Raw genomic sequence first — 17,363 nt, 5'->3', positions numbered from 1 at the left:
TAATCCTCACCCTGGGGAAGCCTGCTGGTTTGATTAATCTCTCTGGGCTTTTATAACCTTGGTCTGCTATAAATCCTCTGAGATTGGTGTATTCCAAAGTCTTTGGGGATTATTGGCATAACCACTAATCAAACAGCCTTCTCATTCAGAGGGATCATCATTGTATACTTTTAAAATGTTACATCTTTCAAATTTACAGGGTAGGTTAGCTAGATTGTTGTAGGGAAAAAAATCTGAATGTGCTTTCTGTTTATTTATAAGATCAAAAAGTCTTTCCATTAAGTAACACAAATAAATCAAATCAAGAAGTTAATTAGCTAGTGAACTCAAGAGGTACAGGGTGTAAATGGTAAATCTTAATAGATTTAAAAGTCAAGAGGTCTTGCCTTTCTCTCTCTCAGAAATGGGAACAAGGCGTTTTGTCTCTCCCAGGTGACTCTTTATTCTTAAAGAACTTCTTTTCTATGAGGAGGGGGAAGGCTGGCTAAAAGGACCAGTGAAAAAAAGGGTTTGGACCCCTTATAGGAAAGAATCCTAGCAACAAGGAAAAAATGGCACTCATAGCATGTTTGGGATGGAGATGGCCCTTAAGAATAACTTAATAACCCTAACCATTCTGAAAGTCACTGAGTTGTATCCAACTCTTTGCGACCCCATGGACTATAGCCCACCAGGCTTTTCTGTCCATGAAATTCTCCAGGCAAGAATACTGGTGTGGGTAGCCATTCCCTTCTCCAGGGGATCTTCCCAACACAGGGATTGGACCTGGGTCTCCTGCATTGCAGGCAGGTTCTTTACCTAAACATTCTATAGCTGAGGAAATAGACTTGGATTGGTGGAGTGAGTTTCCCAAGGCCCCAAGGATCGGTGATAAACAGACTGGAACCTCTTATTTCCAGATCAGAGCTCATCTCACGTCTCTTCTCCTACCAGGGCAAGAAGGAACTATGGAACTAAGGATGGAATCTCACTCTGATATCCATCAAGAATCTCAAATTGACAGACCCAAACCTGCCCTCTCAGCCTGGTCATCATATGGTTCTCCCCATTTTAGGAAATAGCCATTTTTCAGCTTCTCAGATCAAAAGCCATTGAACACCTCTTTTTTTATTTTTCACGCACCACGTTCAATGGGTGAGGAAATCTTGTCTCTTTCTCAAAATATGTTAAGAATCTTTCCGTGTCACCATTTTTACTGTTATTGCCAAGCCACTGTTCTTTATTTTTTTTTTGCACTAATACGAATAGCCTCCTAAGGAGTTTGCCTGCTTCCATCTTTGTCTTCCTTCAGTCTCCCCTTATCAAAGCAGCCAGAGTGAGTCTTTGAACAAGTGGGTCAGGTGAAACCTTTCTTCCACCAAAACCCTCTAATGCCTTCACTTCTTCCTCAGAAAAAAGGCAGAATCCTGGTTATGACTTCAAGTCTGTACATGGTCTGGCTACCCCCTGTCTTTCTGCTCCAGCCTCAGGGCTTTACACTTACTATTCTGTCTGCTCAGACTGCCCTCTCGCGGGTGTCTGCGTGGCTCACTTCTCCTTCATATCTTTACTTGTCAACTTCCTAAAGTTTTGCCTGACTATGCTGACTCAAATCACATCAACCACCCCTAATACTTACCAGTTTATTTCCTACAGCATTTATTACTGTCTACACGACTGAGCAAATTCACTTTCACTTTTCACTTTCATGCATTGGAGAAGGAAATGGCAACCCACTCCAGTGTTCTTGCCTGGAGAATCCCAGGGACGGGGCAGCCTGGTGGGCTGCCATCTATGGGGTCGCACAGAGTTGGACACGACTGAAGCGACTCAGCAGCAGCAGCAGCAACACATATTTAAATTTTGTCTACTGCCTGTCTCCAAAAAGGCAGGGGTGTTTTTCCTGCCTCCCTACCCCCTACTGCTATATCACCAGGGACTAGCACATAGTAGATATTTAGGAAATAATTGTTGAGAGAATCGATAAGTGGTTTAAACTAAATATTGGAGTCCAATATTTTAGTCATTCAGGGGCTTCTAAATGATTCACTTGCTCAGTCATTCATTCATCATGTATTAACTGGGTGTCTGCTTTATGTTTGTGCCATACTTGCTGTAGAGGGGTCAACGATTTTCTAGACTGGAACATGTGATGTGAAAAATCAGATGGTAGAGATTGTCTTCTCTTCACCAGGATAGAATTGATACTCACTCTTTGTAGCTTCCACCACTGTGATAGTCAAAACATAAAATTAATGACCCCAAAGTGTGTCTCCCGTCAGCATAGAGTGTGATTGCTACTGAGAATCATCTATATTCGATTCTATTGCGTCACAGTCTGTCTCTCAAAACTCAACCTGAATATTTCTGGCTCAATTAGGGTCAGAGTGGTTCACGGAGAAAATTATGGGAAATGTGGTTCTTTATTTTAAAAAAGTAAGTCAAACAGGGACATGTGGATTATAATAGCCTGGGCTGTCCTTTTTCTAAAAAAATTATTTTAATTGGAGGATAATTACTTTACAGTATTGTGATGGTTTTTGCCATACATCAATATGGGTTGGCCATAGGTATACATGTGTCCCCCCATCCTGAACCCTCCTCCCATCTCCCTCCCCACCCTTTCCCTCTATGTTACCCCAGAGCACTGACTTTGGATGCTCTGTTCCATGCATCAGACTTGCACTGATCACCTGGTTTTCACATGGCAGTGTCTGTGTTTCAATGCTATTCTCTCAAATCATTCCACGCTCTTCTCCCGCCGAGTCCAAAAGTCTCTTCTTTATGTCTGTGTCTCCTTTGCTGCCCTGCATATAAGATCACTGGTACCATCTTTCTCAGTTCCATATGTGTGCATCAATATATGGTATTTGTCTTTTTCTTTCTGACTTACTTCACTCTGTACAATAGGCTCTAGGTTCTTTTAAACCTAGCATTCTGATTCATTATTAGAAAATTGGGTCCAGTTTTGGTTCCCGAATTTAAAAAAAATAATGTGGTGAAAAAGAGTGATGAAAAGCTGAATCATTAAAAATTAGGAGTGGAAAAGGGCTCTTTTGGAAATTACTAAAGGAATTCATACTATATACCCTGACAAAGAGAAGGCAAAGAAATGAATCAATTCCTCATCTCACTATATGAAATGTCACTTTTAGAAAGTGACTGGACAGCCTTCCCTTTGCCACTATCATTTCTGGTCTTTATTTGCAAAATTTAGGGCTCAGTTCATCCACCTTCTTGAGGACAAGAATAATGGAATTCTATGGGATTTATGTTACTAGAGAGTTGGACAGATAGAAAGAGACAAAATCAGGGTGGGCTCAGAATTCACCTGTCTGGGATCAGGGTACATATTGGGCTGAAGCTGAAATGGACATTTGCTGTTGTCTGATGTAACACATTTATTTTCTGAAAGAAGAAGCCGAAGTTCTGAGAGGCTAGAGTCTTGCCTAAGCTTACATAGCAAGCTAATGGCAGAGCTGCTGTGGGACTGGGACCCTCTGGCATCCAGGCCACCAAACAATCCTCAGGGTTCTGGGGTAGTCTGTTTCCACAATTTTGGGTCATATACTGTGGTTTGGTATTAAGAGAATGGATTATTTTGAAGCAATTTAGGCAGCATTTGATATCCCTGTGGATTTATTAATACGACCAGCCTACAGCCTTGGAGGTAGTAGAGGGGTTAGAGGTAGACTCAGGAGACAGCCAGCCTGGGTCTGTCTACAGTGCTGACTTCATCATATCCTAGCTCTGTGACCTTAGGCAGGCCACCTAACTTCTCTGTGGTTGATATCTCTTCAGAGGGTTAAGTGACACACAATCTATGAAAAATGTGGAGCGCAGTTGTTTTGGCTATTTTAGTACATCCCAATAGATATATGTTGGACTAAAGAATAATCCTGTTTTAGATCCCACTGTCCCCTAAATGTAGCCTGATGTATGGAGTAGCAGTAGCTCAAAATGTCTGTCCATAGAGAATTTCCTCCAACCAGAGATACTGGACTCCTATTGACGACAGTAAGATTCAGGGCACAAAAAAGAGAAGTGAATACAAAAGGATCACTCAGTTAATGACAGAATTGGAATTAGGATCTAATTCCCTGAAGCCAAGGTTATTTTCTTTGAAGCTTGAAAGTTATTTTCCTTGAGTGTTACAAATCTATAGAAGAAATCAACTGAGGACCACAAAAGGAACTTATACTGCTTTCCCCATCTTTTCAAATCAAGACAAATAGAAGCCCATTCAGTTCAGTTCAGTCGCTCAGTCGTGTCCGACTCTCCACGACCCCATGAATCACAGCACACCAGGCCTCCCTGTCCATCACCAACCCCCGGAGTTCACTCAAACTCATGTCCACAGAGTCGGTGATGCCATCCAGCCATCTCATTCTCTGTCGTCCCCTTCTCCTCCCGCCCCCAACCTTTCCCAGCATCAGAGTCTTTTCCAGTGAGTCAACTCGTCGCATGAGGTGGCCAAAGTATTGGAGTTTCAGCTTCAGCATCAGTCCTTCCAATGAACACCCAGGACTGATCTCCTTTAGAAGCCCATTACCTATCTTAAAAAATTAATACAAGAAGCATTCAACATTAAGCAGCAAATCCAGCTGAATATGCAAACACACAGGAGAGTTTCTGCATGCTGTCAGTGAATGAGGGCTAACAGAAGGGACAGAAAGAAAGGGTGAGGGGAGAGAGGAGCAGGGGAGAGGGGACGAGGTCCGGAGCGGGGCTGGAGGGAGGCCAGAGCAGAGGCCGGGAGTGCAGAGACCAAGGGGAGGGAGAGCCTGCTTTTTAACTTTAAATTAGCGCTTCAGTAATCTTCAGAAAACAATCTAGGGCAAGTACTACAAGCCCCACCCCACGTGTAGGGAGGCTGAGCCTTTGTAGGCTGAGTACCATGTCTGATGCTACGAGCTGGGAAATGGTCAGGCCCATTTTGAAAAAGATTTGACTCCAAGCACGTGACTTTTGCTCTTCTGCTATTTTCTCGTCTTTGTTCTCTTTCTGTCCTGTTTCTTCTTTTTCTTAATCCCGTGCTTTAACCTCGCTTCCTTTATCCTGCCCTCCTCCCTTCTCAGCCCCTGAGTGTTATTCTCGTTTGAGGCTTCTTGGTGCGTCCCTATCTGAGACTGTGACGTCAGCTGTGTCTGTGAGGCAGACTCTTTTCTGACCTACTTTGACAGATCGATAATGTCCCTTGCGTGACAAACTAAATGTCCAGCTTCCGGTCCCAGTTCTCTCTGCAGTCTCTGTAGCTCCTTCTGCCCTCAGAGAGTGGGAGGTGCCTGGGGAAGTGGATGATGGAGAGGGGAGGAGAGGGATGAGACGTAGAAGTCTCTGATGGGGTAGTTATCACTGAGGTCCCACTTGACCACTGTTCAGAGTATAATTTTCTTGATTCTTGGGATTCAGAAAGATGTGTGCTAATATTGAATTCTGTTTATTGCTACTGGGAATGAGATGAAAACTAAAGCTTTTGAGAGAATGGAAACTAACCTCATAGAGACTGTCCTCTCAACGAAGAGGACAGAATTGGGGAAGGGATCTGGCTGACATTCTCATGTACAGACCCACAAGGTTCTAGATGAAAACCCTAAGTTTTGGGAATCTGAGAAAATTCCAGCCTCCCCCTCTGCGTGTGTACCCTTCCTCACCCCCTAAATCATCTACCGATTCTGAAATGTCATCTAGGTGACATTCCTCTACACTTCTGCTCACTAAATGCCCGCATGGCTCCCTAAAGATCTTTCCTGACAAGTCAGATCAGGTGATGTTGTGTTCAGGCTGGTGCTCCAGGGGAAGACCTAATGGGCGTGAATGCCAAGGATGATGCATAGGATCTGACAGAGGGAGTTTTGAGAGGAATGTGCTTGTTACTTAACTATTGCGTGCTCATAGTTTATTAGAGGTAGCGGGTAGAGGAAGGACGTGGCATACAGCATGCAGGAGATAGCGGCTCATTGAAAGAAAGGGCAAAATTGCATACTTCTTAGAGAGGTGGACTGGAAAGAATATGGACTAAAAAGCCCACAGTTCTGCACAGGCATAAGCAAACACTCTGCTTTCTTGGTTTCATCTGTTTAAAGGACAGTGTCCTGATTCACTGCCATGATGGTGCCCATTTTACAGATGAGGAAATGGAGGCTTAAGGAGGTAATTAAATTTCCCACTGTTGTCCTGGGCACATGGTAACATCTGCACATCCTTGTCCCTGCCAGCTGTGCAGGAAGAAAGGCAGAGAAGCCGGGAGCGGGCTGAGAGTGAGGCAGAGTGTGCCAACAGTGGCCATGAAGATATGCCCGTGGAGAGGATTCTGGAAGCTGAACTTGCTGTTGAACCAAAGACAGAGTCCTATGGTGACATGAACACGGAGAATTCGGTAGGTGATCTTAGATCTGCACCCCGCTCCCATATCTTAGATGGGGCTAGATGTGGGCAAGGGACGTGGTGGAGTCTTAGAATCTGTCCCTTCAGATTACTTTGTTCCTTTTTCAGACTAATGACCCTGTCACCAATATATGCCACGCTGCTGATAAGCAGCTTTTTACTCTCGTTGAATGGGCCAAGCGTATCCCCCACTTCTCTGACCTCACCTTGGAGGACCAAGTCATTCTGCTCCGGGCAGGTAAGTGATACCAAGGATCCTTTCTTCTTGGGACAAGCACTTGGGTTGCCATTTTGCCCTTGGGATTCTAAAACAAGTGACCTGATGGAGTTGAACCCATCCAAGCTGGTGCATCTTGTTGAGACAGGATAACCCTATGTGAGATTTATATTACTTGCTGCTGCTAAGTCACTTCAGTCGTGTCCGACTCTGTGTGACCCCATAGATGGCCTCCTACCAGGCTCCCCCGTCACTGGGATTCTCCAGGCAAGAACACTGGAGTGGGTTGCCATTTCCTTCTCCAATGCATGAAAGTGAAAAGTGAAAGTGAAGTCGCTCCGTCGTGTCCGACTCTTAGCGACCCCATGGACTGCAGCCTTACACTCTCTTAAAGTTGGATGGCCCTCTCCCAAACTTTTCATTCTCAAACAAAACAGTTTGTTAATGGAGGAATAAGACTTTTTCTTTTTTTGATATTTAAATTTTTTTTTACACAATGAAATTTGTATTAGTTTCTACATGCATTTTATTATTAGAGAAAAATAACTTTCGACACACACATAACAATTCAGAAAGAGGCGAGTTAGTAAGAAGCAGAGACTTTTCTGTCCATTGGGTTTCTTAAACTGCTTCCTGGAATCCTTATAGTGACCAGGAAAGAACTATTTTTCCATGCAAATTTTACATAACCTTTATAATTTGCATTTAATTTTCAAAGAGAGTTAAATAGTTTTTACTGAAGACAATCTGAAGCTCTGCCTCATTATTATTATGAAATTGGAAAATAGAGATACTCCCATTTCACAGATGAAGTAAGGGAAGCCAAAGATTTTTGCTCAGGCTGGTACTAGATGGATTCCAGAGTCCCTTCCTATTTTAATATTCTACGTGCTGTAATCTCTCTCACCTCCCATTTCTGGGACACTGCAGTTGACATATGCCAAAGCTCCTCTTTGTCACAGAGCCAGCAGAGAAATTTCATGAAGATTGGCTGAGCCTTGGAAGCCAGTGCACTCATTTCATTCCTATCAAATAATGAGTGATCGCTGAGTGTTGATGGAAAGCTTCATGCCATGCTGGGTGATACTAGACAACGCCAAAGAGATAAAACTAGGTTGTCAGGTCCTGGGGGCAGAGACTGCAAGGTATGCTTGCTTTATCCACCACGGCAGCTAACATAGTGACCATTACCTGTTAAGTGTTCAATCCATATCTGTTGATGGACTGGGGAGTCGAGTCCTTGTTCTCAAGCTACCATTCTAGGCAGCAGAGGGGGAGACTGGGGGATGGGCACAGCCCCAAGTCGGGAGACCCCAGTCTTATCGTTTGTTTCTTCACTAATTAGCAGCATTGTCTGGAACTGGATTTCTGAGTCTACTTTTATTCCAAAGGGTCATGACACACGCCTTGGATGACTGGCCATGAAGCGAGAGTGCGGTCAGGCTTCCCTCAAGGCCGCCTTCTTATCCTTGCAGGGTGGAATGAACTGCTGATCGCCTCCTTTTCCCACCGCTCGGTTTCTGTGCAGGATGGCATCCTTCTGGCCACGGGTCTACATGTCCACCGAAGTAGCGCCCACAGTGCTGGGGTTGGCTCCATCTTCGACAGGTGGTTCTCTTCTGCTTCCAGCATTTGTGTGTGTGTACATGTGTGCATGTGTGTGTTTAGAGTGGACAGCTCAACCAGCCGGACATATATGGCTGGAAGCAGAGATCATTAAGCACATGAAAGCATAAACCTGGGGAATGAGAAAGGGATTAAAAGAAATGTTGATTCAAGGAGACAGAGCCAGTCAGAGGCCAACAGAGTTCCTGGCAGGTGAAAACCTATGGGTTTCCAAGGAAGAGACGGTGTTATTAACATTACCTAGTAAGATTGGGCTTCCTTCGTAGTTCAGTCGGTAAAGAATCTGCCTGCAATGCAGGAGACCTGGGTTCTATTCCTGGGTTGGGAAGACCCCCTGGAGAAGGAAATGGCAACCCAGTCCAGTATTCTTGCCTGGAGAATCCCATCAACACAGGAGCCTGGTGGACTACAGTCCTGGAGTTGGACTTGACTGAACGATTAGGGGTGGGGAGTTTGAACTGCTTGTCCTAGAGGGCTGGGACAGGAATGAAGGCTTAGAATCTGACTTTAGGAGTCCAGAAAAGATGAACTAGGGTTTTTGCTGGACTCTGCATCTCTCTTGGAGAAGGCAATGGCAAGCCACTCCAGTACTCTTGCCTAGAAAATCCCATGGACGGAGGAACCTGCAGTCCATGGGGTCGCTATGAGTCAGACATGACTGAGTGACTTCACTTTCACTTTTCACTTTCACACACTGGAGAAGAAAATGGCAACCCACTCCAGTGTTCTTGCCTGGAGAATCCCAGAGACGGGGGACCCTGGTGGGCTGCCGTCTATGGGGTCACACAGTCGGACACGACTGAAGTGACTTCGCAGCAGCAGCAGCTGCATCTCTCTGGGGCAAGCCTGCTGAGGGAGCAATGGCCTCAGTCTGGGATTCTGTGCCCTCAGGGAAATTAAGCCAGGTGATTTAAGGAGATGAGAAATGAGTAGAGATGAATGACTTGGGGTGACAGGATGGAGATGCACTAGGAAAGGGAAGGGTGAGCTTGAAGATGGACTCTCTGCCCAGTGCCGGGGACCTGTGATCCCTTTCCAACCCCAACATCGACGGTCTTCCAGGGCCACGTGCATGTCGATCTAAGACATCTCTCCTCCTTCCCTGCCTTTTCCCACAACATCTTCCGCACGTGGTTTTCAGGGGATTTAGTCTTCTTGATGGTGCCTGGAGATTCCTACTGTGTCCGTGAACGCCATTCTCTGCTGTGCTCTTCCAGAGAAGCAGTGCCCTCGCCCTGCTTTGCCTGTTGCATTTCTACCGATTTCTGAAACCTCCAGGCTGCGTTTCCAGCCCCCTGTCTGAGCTCACTGCCCCCTCCTGGGACTTTGATTAAGTCAGGCGCTGGCTTGGTGTTGTTGCTATGTGTTGTTTCCGTTTCTGTTGCTTCAATTAAACTGTGAGCTCCTTGAGATCAGGGCCTGCGTCTGATTCATCTCTGTGCCCCTGGTACCTGGCGCATTGACTGGAAAAGGTCGGGGGGTGGGTACCTAATAAATGTTGATTGCATTCATTTTATCAGCCTTTGGTCTGGTGCTCATGATTTTCTCATGACCTGTCATTGTTTCCTGTGAACAGAGTTCTGACTGAGCTGGTCTCCAAAATGAAGGACATGCAGATGGATAAGTCAGAGCTGGGGTGCCTGCGAGCCATCGTGCTGTTTAACCCAGGTGACGGCATCTTGCTTAGCCCTCCTCCCTGGTCAGCCCCCACTGCTCTGATGCTCTGTGGCCCTCTAGCTCAGCTGAGACAGAGAAGCGAGAAGGCAGGGCCAGGAGACCTGTCCGTGGGGAGGACAGGGTCACCCCTGCATGGCCTCTGCTCCTTGAGCCATCTTGAGAAGTGTCTCAAATGGGCGTGGAGTGTGCATGTTGGGGGTCAGTGGGGAGGCTGGGAGATGACAGAGGCCTAGGATAGTAAAAGAGGTGGTGGCAAAAAGTGGTCAGGTTCTCCAGGGGGTGACAGAAACCAGTGAGTAAATAGGAGCTTCCATCTTCCTTGCCTAACTCCGAGGTACATTCTCCGTACCTCCTTAGAGGGTCCCTGCGAGACTGAGTCGCAGTTGCCCACGGCCATGATCAGTCCAATTATGGACTCTTGTGCTGGCTTTTCCTCCTTCCCTGCTTTTTCTCTTTTTTTGGTTGCTCCCTCCTCTCCCCTGGGTCACTGCCTCAAGTAAACTACTTCCATGCCAAAAAAAAATAGGAGTCAGGCTCTGCATATATTTTTTGGCAGAACTTATGGGATTTTGCTGATGGATTGTACATAGGATATGAAAGAGAGGCATTAAATATTTTTGTTTTCCTGAACGATTGGAAAACAACTTTCATTGACTGAACTGGAGGTTCTAAGGGTGGGTGGCTGGGAAGCAGGTCTTTGGACGTGAGACTCTGAGCTGGATGTAGGTGTCCAAGAGTGACTGTCCAGGAAGTGATTATTCATGCGATTCTGGAGTTCAGAGGAGAGGCAGGACCAGAGATGTACATCTGAGAGCTGTCAGCCTATACCTAGCGTGGAAAGCTCTGAGGCTGGTGCGAACTCATCCAGGGAGTAAGCAGAGGCAGAGCAGAGGGCTGAGGATGGAGTCCTGGGGCATGGCCACATTTAGAAGTTGTGGAGAAAAGGAAGAAACAGCCAAGGCGCCTGCGAGGGAGCAGTGGGTGAGACGGGAGAACCAGAGAATGATGTCCTGGGGGCTCAAGGAGGAAAAGCACTGCAAGGAGGAGCAAGAGCTCAGCTTTCCCCAGGGGCTGCCACGGGTAGGAAGAGATGAGTATTCTGATACACAGAAACTGATGCATGCGCTTCATCTCTTGGATTGGGTGATCAGTTAGTGGGAGCAGGGTGTAGGTATGTCCGGTTTTTGTTCCCTGTCTTTTCATTCAGCCCACACTTGGCACAGAGTAAACACTCAATAAATGTGTAAAGGTAGTCCAGACGAAAGGAGACTCTCCTCCTTGGCGTCAGTGGTGGGTGCCTTTGCTTCTGGAGTTTATTGGGTAGATTGGCAGGCACAAAGAGCCATCTCTGTGTATTTCACAATGTCCCTCATCCAGTGTGTCTCTAGCAACCCTGCAGGAGGCAGCCTGTATGAATGGGGACAGCCTCTGTAACGGTGTTCCACAGAGGTGTGTAACCAGAGGTTTAATCAGCTGTCTTTTTCAGATGCCAAGGGTCTCTCCAACCCGTCTGAGGTAGAGACTCTGCGAGAGAAGGTCTATGCCACCCTCGAGGCCTACACCAAGCAAAAGTATCCAGAACAACCAGGCAGGTGAGGGAGTCCTCAAAGAATGTTAACAACAGTAGCCATTAATGAATGGTGATGTTCAGCAGGCTCTGTCTAGGTTTTTTCAAAACCAGCTCAAAGCTACTCAAACGTTAGCTTCATGAAACTGGAGGTCTGTCTCTTGTATATCCACCATTCACCACTCTGGCATCACTCTAGCGCTCTAGAGCCCATCACCATTCTTGGCAAATAATACTCATTTTTAAATGTTGAGTGAACATGCAAATGAGTGAATAATTGTGGAAGTCCTTATCTCTAATTTCTCAAGAGGTCTCAAGGCTCAGAAAGGGTAAGGAACCTGCCCAGGGTCACAGAGCTGGTGCATGGTGCAGTGAGATGTGAACACAAGTTGTTTGGTTTCAAAGAGCCTGTGTTTTCCAATGTGACTGCGCTGCTTTCTGCTTCACCCCAATGGGAGCCCTACTGCAGTAGAAGGTCCAGGCTTTGGCAGCCAAGAGGGGTGACCGCTGGCCCTGAGGGCACCATCTGTAGGCTCTGGCAAGGTCCTGGGTCTGAACTTCTTGTCTGAAAAGGAGGACATGGGTCAGAAGATCTCTGAGGCTATCCGCCAGTATTCCTGAGTCATTGAATACTTTTCCCAAATGTTTCCCCAAAGTGCAACTGAATAAAAGTTTCCTTACTCTGCTAACTCTAGTTAAAAAGAGAGAAAAAGATCCACAGATCTCACAGAAAACTGAAAATGAAACTTAAATAAACTCCTTTAAAGGCATTAGTTTGTTTTTAGAATTAATTATATGTGTTCCCAGGTCTCACTGATGACTTTTATTCCCCTATGAAATCTAATTTCTATTAGCCCATTTTTCCTGGATCATAAGCCACATCAGTTGTCTAGAAGAGGCTGAGCTCTGCTTTTTTATCACTTGAAATGAATGCATCTGAGTGAGTGGGACCCAGCCTGTTGGTACAATAAATGTGCAGGCCTTGTGTGTTAGGGAGAGTAACTTGTGACAACAGACTTCCCAATGTCTGTAGTTGAACACAAATGTGTTTCCTCCTCACAAATCAATCCTGGGTGGATAATCAGTCTAGAGCACCAACTGTTTTCCACGCCATCACTCGGGAAGCCAGGTTTCCTCCTTCTCGGGGCTCCATGGTCCCCTAGTCACGTTGTGTTTGTCTGCTGATGGCTGAGGGGCAGAGCAGGAGGGGCACAGAGGTGAGACTCTGAGCAACACCTTGACCTGGAGAGGGCCCATCCCCCTCACCCACTTCCACTGGCTACAGCTCGGTCACGTGGCTCATCTGGAGAACATATCAGCTAGATGCCAAGGAGGAAGGAGACAGCGGATTCTGGTGGGCACCTGGCAGTCTCTCCTATACCTGCAGTGGGTAAAGATTGAAAAAACTCTACCCCACAAGCAGGGCTTGGCTGCCAGCGTCAGCTCAGCCTCTGGCCTTAGGCGCTGACTGAAAACCCTGTGCTGGTGACATTCACCAACTCTCCCAGCCGTGAGGCAACATCACACGTGGTTTTTGTGTGTGGGCACATGTTGTGTGCCAGGCATTAGAACTAGGAAAGCTCAAACCCATCCTTTTCCCCTTTACAAAGCAAAACTCTTTTTAAAAATCTTATTATAAAAGCCAAGCATCTTTTTTGAATAAGGAATGTATCTAAAATATATTTTAAAATGTATTTATTTTTATTATTAAAAATGAATGTATCTAAAAAATACATTAAATGTATTAAAAATGAATGTATTAAAAAATTAAGCAGGTAATGATTGTAAATTTGAAAGGTATAGTTCTAGTAGCTTCATTTATGAATATATGTATACTTAGAAATGTATAGTTACAGATCTGAAATCATTTGGTTCAGTGTACTACTTTCCTCCCTTAGCACAAAATTCTTGTTTTCAGTGATTTTGTAATATTTCAGAGGATAGATGGACCTAATGTATCTAGTCATTGCCCTGTGGTTGACATTTAGGTTGTTTCTTATGAATATCACTTTGAAAACTTTGGAACTTGCCTGTTTTTCCAGGAAAGGGACTGCCAGGGGCTTGAGTTGCCTCCAGGCACATGGGAGAAGTGCCAACACTTGTTGCCTGGCCTGAAGCAGGGCCTGGGGGCTCAGGAAGTGGGTGCAGAGGGTACGTCTGGTATGTCCAGTACAGCCTGGACAGACGGCGACCACCCTGAGACTGAGCAGGTCCATCAGGATGTTACTTGGCTCAACCAGGTAGGAAGTGTGTCAAAGGCTGCGTACCACTGGCTTGTGAAATGGCAGATGGTGTTCCTGGCATGCAGGGCCTGTCATGGCCGTTTGCTCAGTGGTGGAGGGCTGCCCCTCTGTGGAGACTTTTCAGAAGTACACCTTGCAGGGCCGAGTTCTGCTTCCTCTAATCAGAAAGCAGAGAAAAGGGCAGAGCTTTCAGGAACATTCTCTCTCTCACACAGCAGGTACCCTCAGAGGCCTTGCTGCCAAACTTATTGGCGAGAAATGCGACTGCCACCCGGTGGCTGTGTCTGTTAGTAAGAGTGTTTACTCCTACAGGCTTGATCTCAGCTTCTAAACCTGGGGCAGACAACAAAGACAGCCGTGTTACAGCATGGTTAGTATTTTTAGAAAATGTATTTTATTGATGATGCTGTGTTACTTTCTGCTGTACGGCACAGTGATTTTAGTTATGCACATGTATACATATATACACATTCTTTTTCATTGTGGTTTATCAGAAGATATTGAATATAGTTACCTGTGCTAATCAGTAGGTTGCTTATCCCTTCTGTGTATAATAATTTGCATCTAAAGTGGTTAGTATTTTACATACTGTAAAACTTTGGCATTTTTAGAGTAAAATAAATACATTTTCAGAGATAATCTCAGCCTAATTTTACACTGTAAAGAAGTGTAAAGCCTTTTCCTTTGCTTAATTCCATAAAACTTCCATTCAGAGCCACAACCAGGAGCTCAGCATCCTTGTTCTTTATCTGATGGCCTCTTCACAGCATGGTGATACCATTCAGATGCACTCAGAAGCTTCCTAATCAAACATCTTGAAGGTGTGTGCTGGCCTTGATATAGATCTTTAATTTTTCCATATAGAAAGGTAATTCTTAAGATGGTGCTACTTTATTTTTCTTATATAGCCATATTTCTTTAAAACTTCTTTTGGCACAAATATAGACCTATATGCGTTTTCAAGGAGTATCAAAATTCCAATTTGAAAATTTCTCATGAAATAATGTTGTGACTGCCAGGGAAGATCCAGCCCAACAAGAAGTTGCTGATTTAAGGCTGTAGTGGCTAACATGATTTTGGTTCCTGCACTTTTCATTGAAAGTTGTGAGTAGAGTTATTTAATTTCTGGTCATTATCATAAATAACATTACAAATAAGCTTCATTGGCAAAAAGGACTTTGAGAGATGAAGAAGGGCCACAGAAGCAGGTTGGAAATGTAGCGTGATTGAGGGACATGTCAGAACGAGGCTGATTCCTCACACACTAGTCTCTCCCCCTTTGTTGCGCCCTGCAACTAAAGGTCTTTAATTATAGAAAAGTGTGAGTCTGTCTACACATGCCTGTGTGCCTGAGTGTTTGTACCAGTGTGTGAAGGCAGATGAGAATGCAGGAGAATATGTGTTTTTAAATGCATATGTGCGTGTGCAAGCTTCTGTGTGCGAGGGCGGATTAGAGTGTGAGTGAACGTGTGTACACATGTGTGTGAGAGTGGTGAGGGTGTGTGTGCACAGTGAGGGAGGCATGTGTGAGGAAGTGTGCGTGCACGTGTGTGTGTTATCTCCCCTAACAGACTGTGGACCCATAACGGGCAGACACTACTATGTTCTATCTCGCTCTCTTCCTAATTAGTAAGCACATCCATGTTGATGCAAATGGCATTATCTCATTCTTTTTATGGCTGAATAATATTCCACTGTATCTGTGTACCACGTCTTCTTTATCCATTCCTCCGCTGATGGACACTTACGTTGTCTATTGCATATAGTTCTGCTATGAACACTGGGGTGCAGGTATCTTTTTGAATTATGGTTTTCTCTGGATATATGACCATGAGTGGGATTGCTGGATCATATGGTAACTCTATTGTTAGTGTTTTAAGGAACCTCCATAGTGTTCTCCATGGTGGCTAGAGATGATCATACTAAGTGAAGTGAGTCAGACAGAGAATGGTAGATATCATATGATAATGCATATATGTAGAATCTAAAAACATGACACAAGTGAACTTATAGAACAGAAATAGACTCACAGATATGGAAAACAAAGTTATGGTTGCCAAAGGGGGAAGGGGAGGAGGGATGAATTAGGAGTTTGGGATTAACAGATATGCACTACTACATATAAAATCGATAACCAACAAGGACCTGCTGTATCGGACAGGAAATTGTATTAAAGACCTTGTAATAATTTTTAACAGAAAATAAGCTGAAGAACATGCGTGTATATATACATATGTATAACTGAGCAATTTTGCTGCACATACCTGAAGCTAACACAACATTGTAAATCAACTTATTTTAATAAAATTTTTTAAAAAATTAAAAAAAGAAAGCCACATTTCTTCGGCAAAAAATAAAACAAAGGTAAGTGATAGAATAAGAAGCTGATGTACAAAGTGGTTATGAAGTGGTAACGAAAATGTAACTGAGGCACACTGAGGTCACGTTGCTTAAGGTAAGTGTGTCATGAGGAAATGCATAGTCTGGTGAGGCGATCAGAACTGTTGGTCCTGAGAGCAGGGGCTCCCCCTGGATCCTAGAGCCTATTGCAGTGCCTGATGCGTGGTTTACCAAGCTGTGGCTGCATCTCGCGGCCCCTCACTCCAATGGCTTGAATGCCTGGAGCACCTTCCCCGATGGTGACAGCCCCTGTGGATTCAGCACATCTGTGTGATGTGTTCTAAGTGTTTGGGCAGATCTTCCTAGGAACCTCTGGGCACAGAGAATGTAAGGAACATCTCGTGGTTGGGATTGGCGCTGTGAGTCATCGCAAGCAGACTGGCTCTCACCTGCCATGAATGGGCTGCTGAGGGCATTCTGGGATGTGACCACAGAAGTCAAGAGTTCCTCAAGAGGTCACAGGATCCATCTTCCATCTAAAGAAGCTAAATGAGACCTCAAGCCTATTTTTGAAGCTCCCCCAGATTAGAGATTCTCCGACTGTGTTAGATTCCCCTCTCAGGCTCTTTCTTCTGACCACAAATTGGTCAGGAAGACCAAACAAGCAGCCTCATGACAGCAGCTGCCTCGTGCATGCTGCCCCCCAGTTCTTAAGGTCTCCTTGCTTCCCTGCAGGTTTGCCAAGCTGCTGCTGCGCCTCCCAGCCCTGCGTTCTATCGGCTTGAAGTGCCTGGAGCACCTCTTCTTCTTCAAGCTCATCGGGGACACACCCATTGACACCTTCCTCATGGAGATGTTGGAGACCCCACTGCAAACCACCTGAGCCCCACCAGCCACCAGCCCCGCCCTGCACAGGACTAGCCCAGGCAGGTGTGTGCGGACCCCCACCCTGCACATGTTCCTCCACCTCCTGCCCTGACCCCTACCCATTCCCCAGACGTGATGCTTATAATAAAGAAACCTTTCTACACATGCGACTTTTATAGGTGGAGTTTTGTATAGATGTTAAACGTAACCCTTCTTTGCTATCTAAGGGGATGGGGATCTTTCTGGAAATTACTGGGAAAACTAACCAAGCCTCTGTACATATAATTGGTTTAAATTATTTTTTCACTTGCCTTGGAAAGCCAATGAATGAATAATAAAGTAACGTATGTGATATTGGCACAGCTTGGAGCATAGGGTGAATTATTATGCTGCAGGGAAGTTATCTGAGATGCAGGAGGAAACGTATTGGAGGTTATGAATAGGGGTTGAGGCAGGAGTC

General features: G+C 45.2%; 1 protein-coding gene across 3 annotated transcripts in view; it reads left to right on the top strand.

Moving 5' to 3' along the window:
• Positions 1–17,066, top strand: part of RXRG (retinoid X receptor gamma) — a 54,097-nt gene extending 37,031 nt beyond the window's left edge. For all 3 annotated transcript variants that reach the window (XM_055402903.2, XM_055402904.2, XM_088835991.1), the window contains 6 exons: positions 6,198–6,358; positions 6,475–6,604; positions 8,059–8,191; positions 9,786–9,877; positions 11,373–11,478; positions 16,772–17,066. In XM_055402903.2, coding sequence (XP_055258878.1) covers positions 6,198–6,358; positions 6,475–6,604; positions 8,059–8,191; positions 9,786–9,877; positions 11,373–11,478; positions 16,772–16,919 — 770 coding nt within the window. In that variant the 3' untranslated portion in view covers positions 16,920–17,066. The remainder of the gene's footprint in view (positions 1–6,197; positions 6,359–6,474; positions 6,605–8,058; positions 8,192–9,785; positions 9,878–11,372; positions 11,479–16,771) is intronic.
• Positions 17,067–17,363: the final 297 nt, after the last annotated feature.

The sequence above is a fragment of the Moschus berezovskii genome, chromosome 4 (genome assembly GCF_049115385.1).
Source record: "Moschus berezovskii isolate FMDL1 chromosome 4, NW_MosBer_1.0, whole genome shotgun sequence".
Lineage (NCBI taxonomy): Eukaryota > Metazoa > Chordata > Mammalia > Artiodactyla > Moschidae > Moschus > Moschus berezovskii.
Note: the sequence above shows the minus strand (reverse complement) of the source record. Positions and strands in the feature narration are given on the sequence as shown.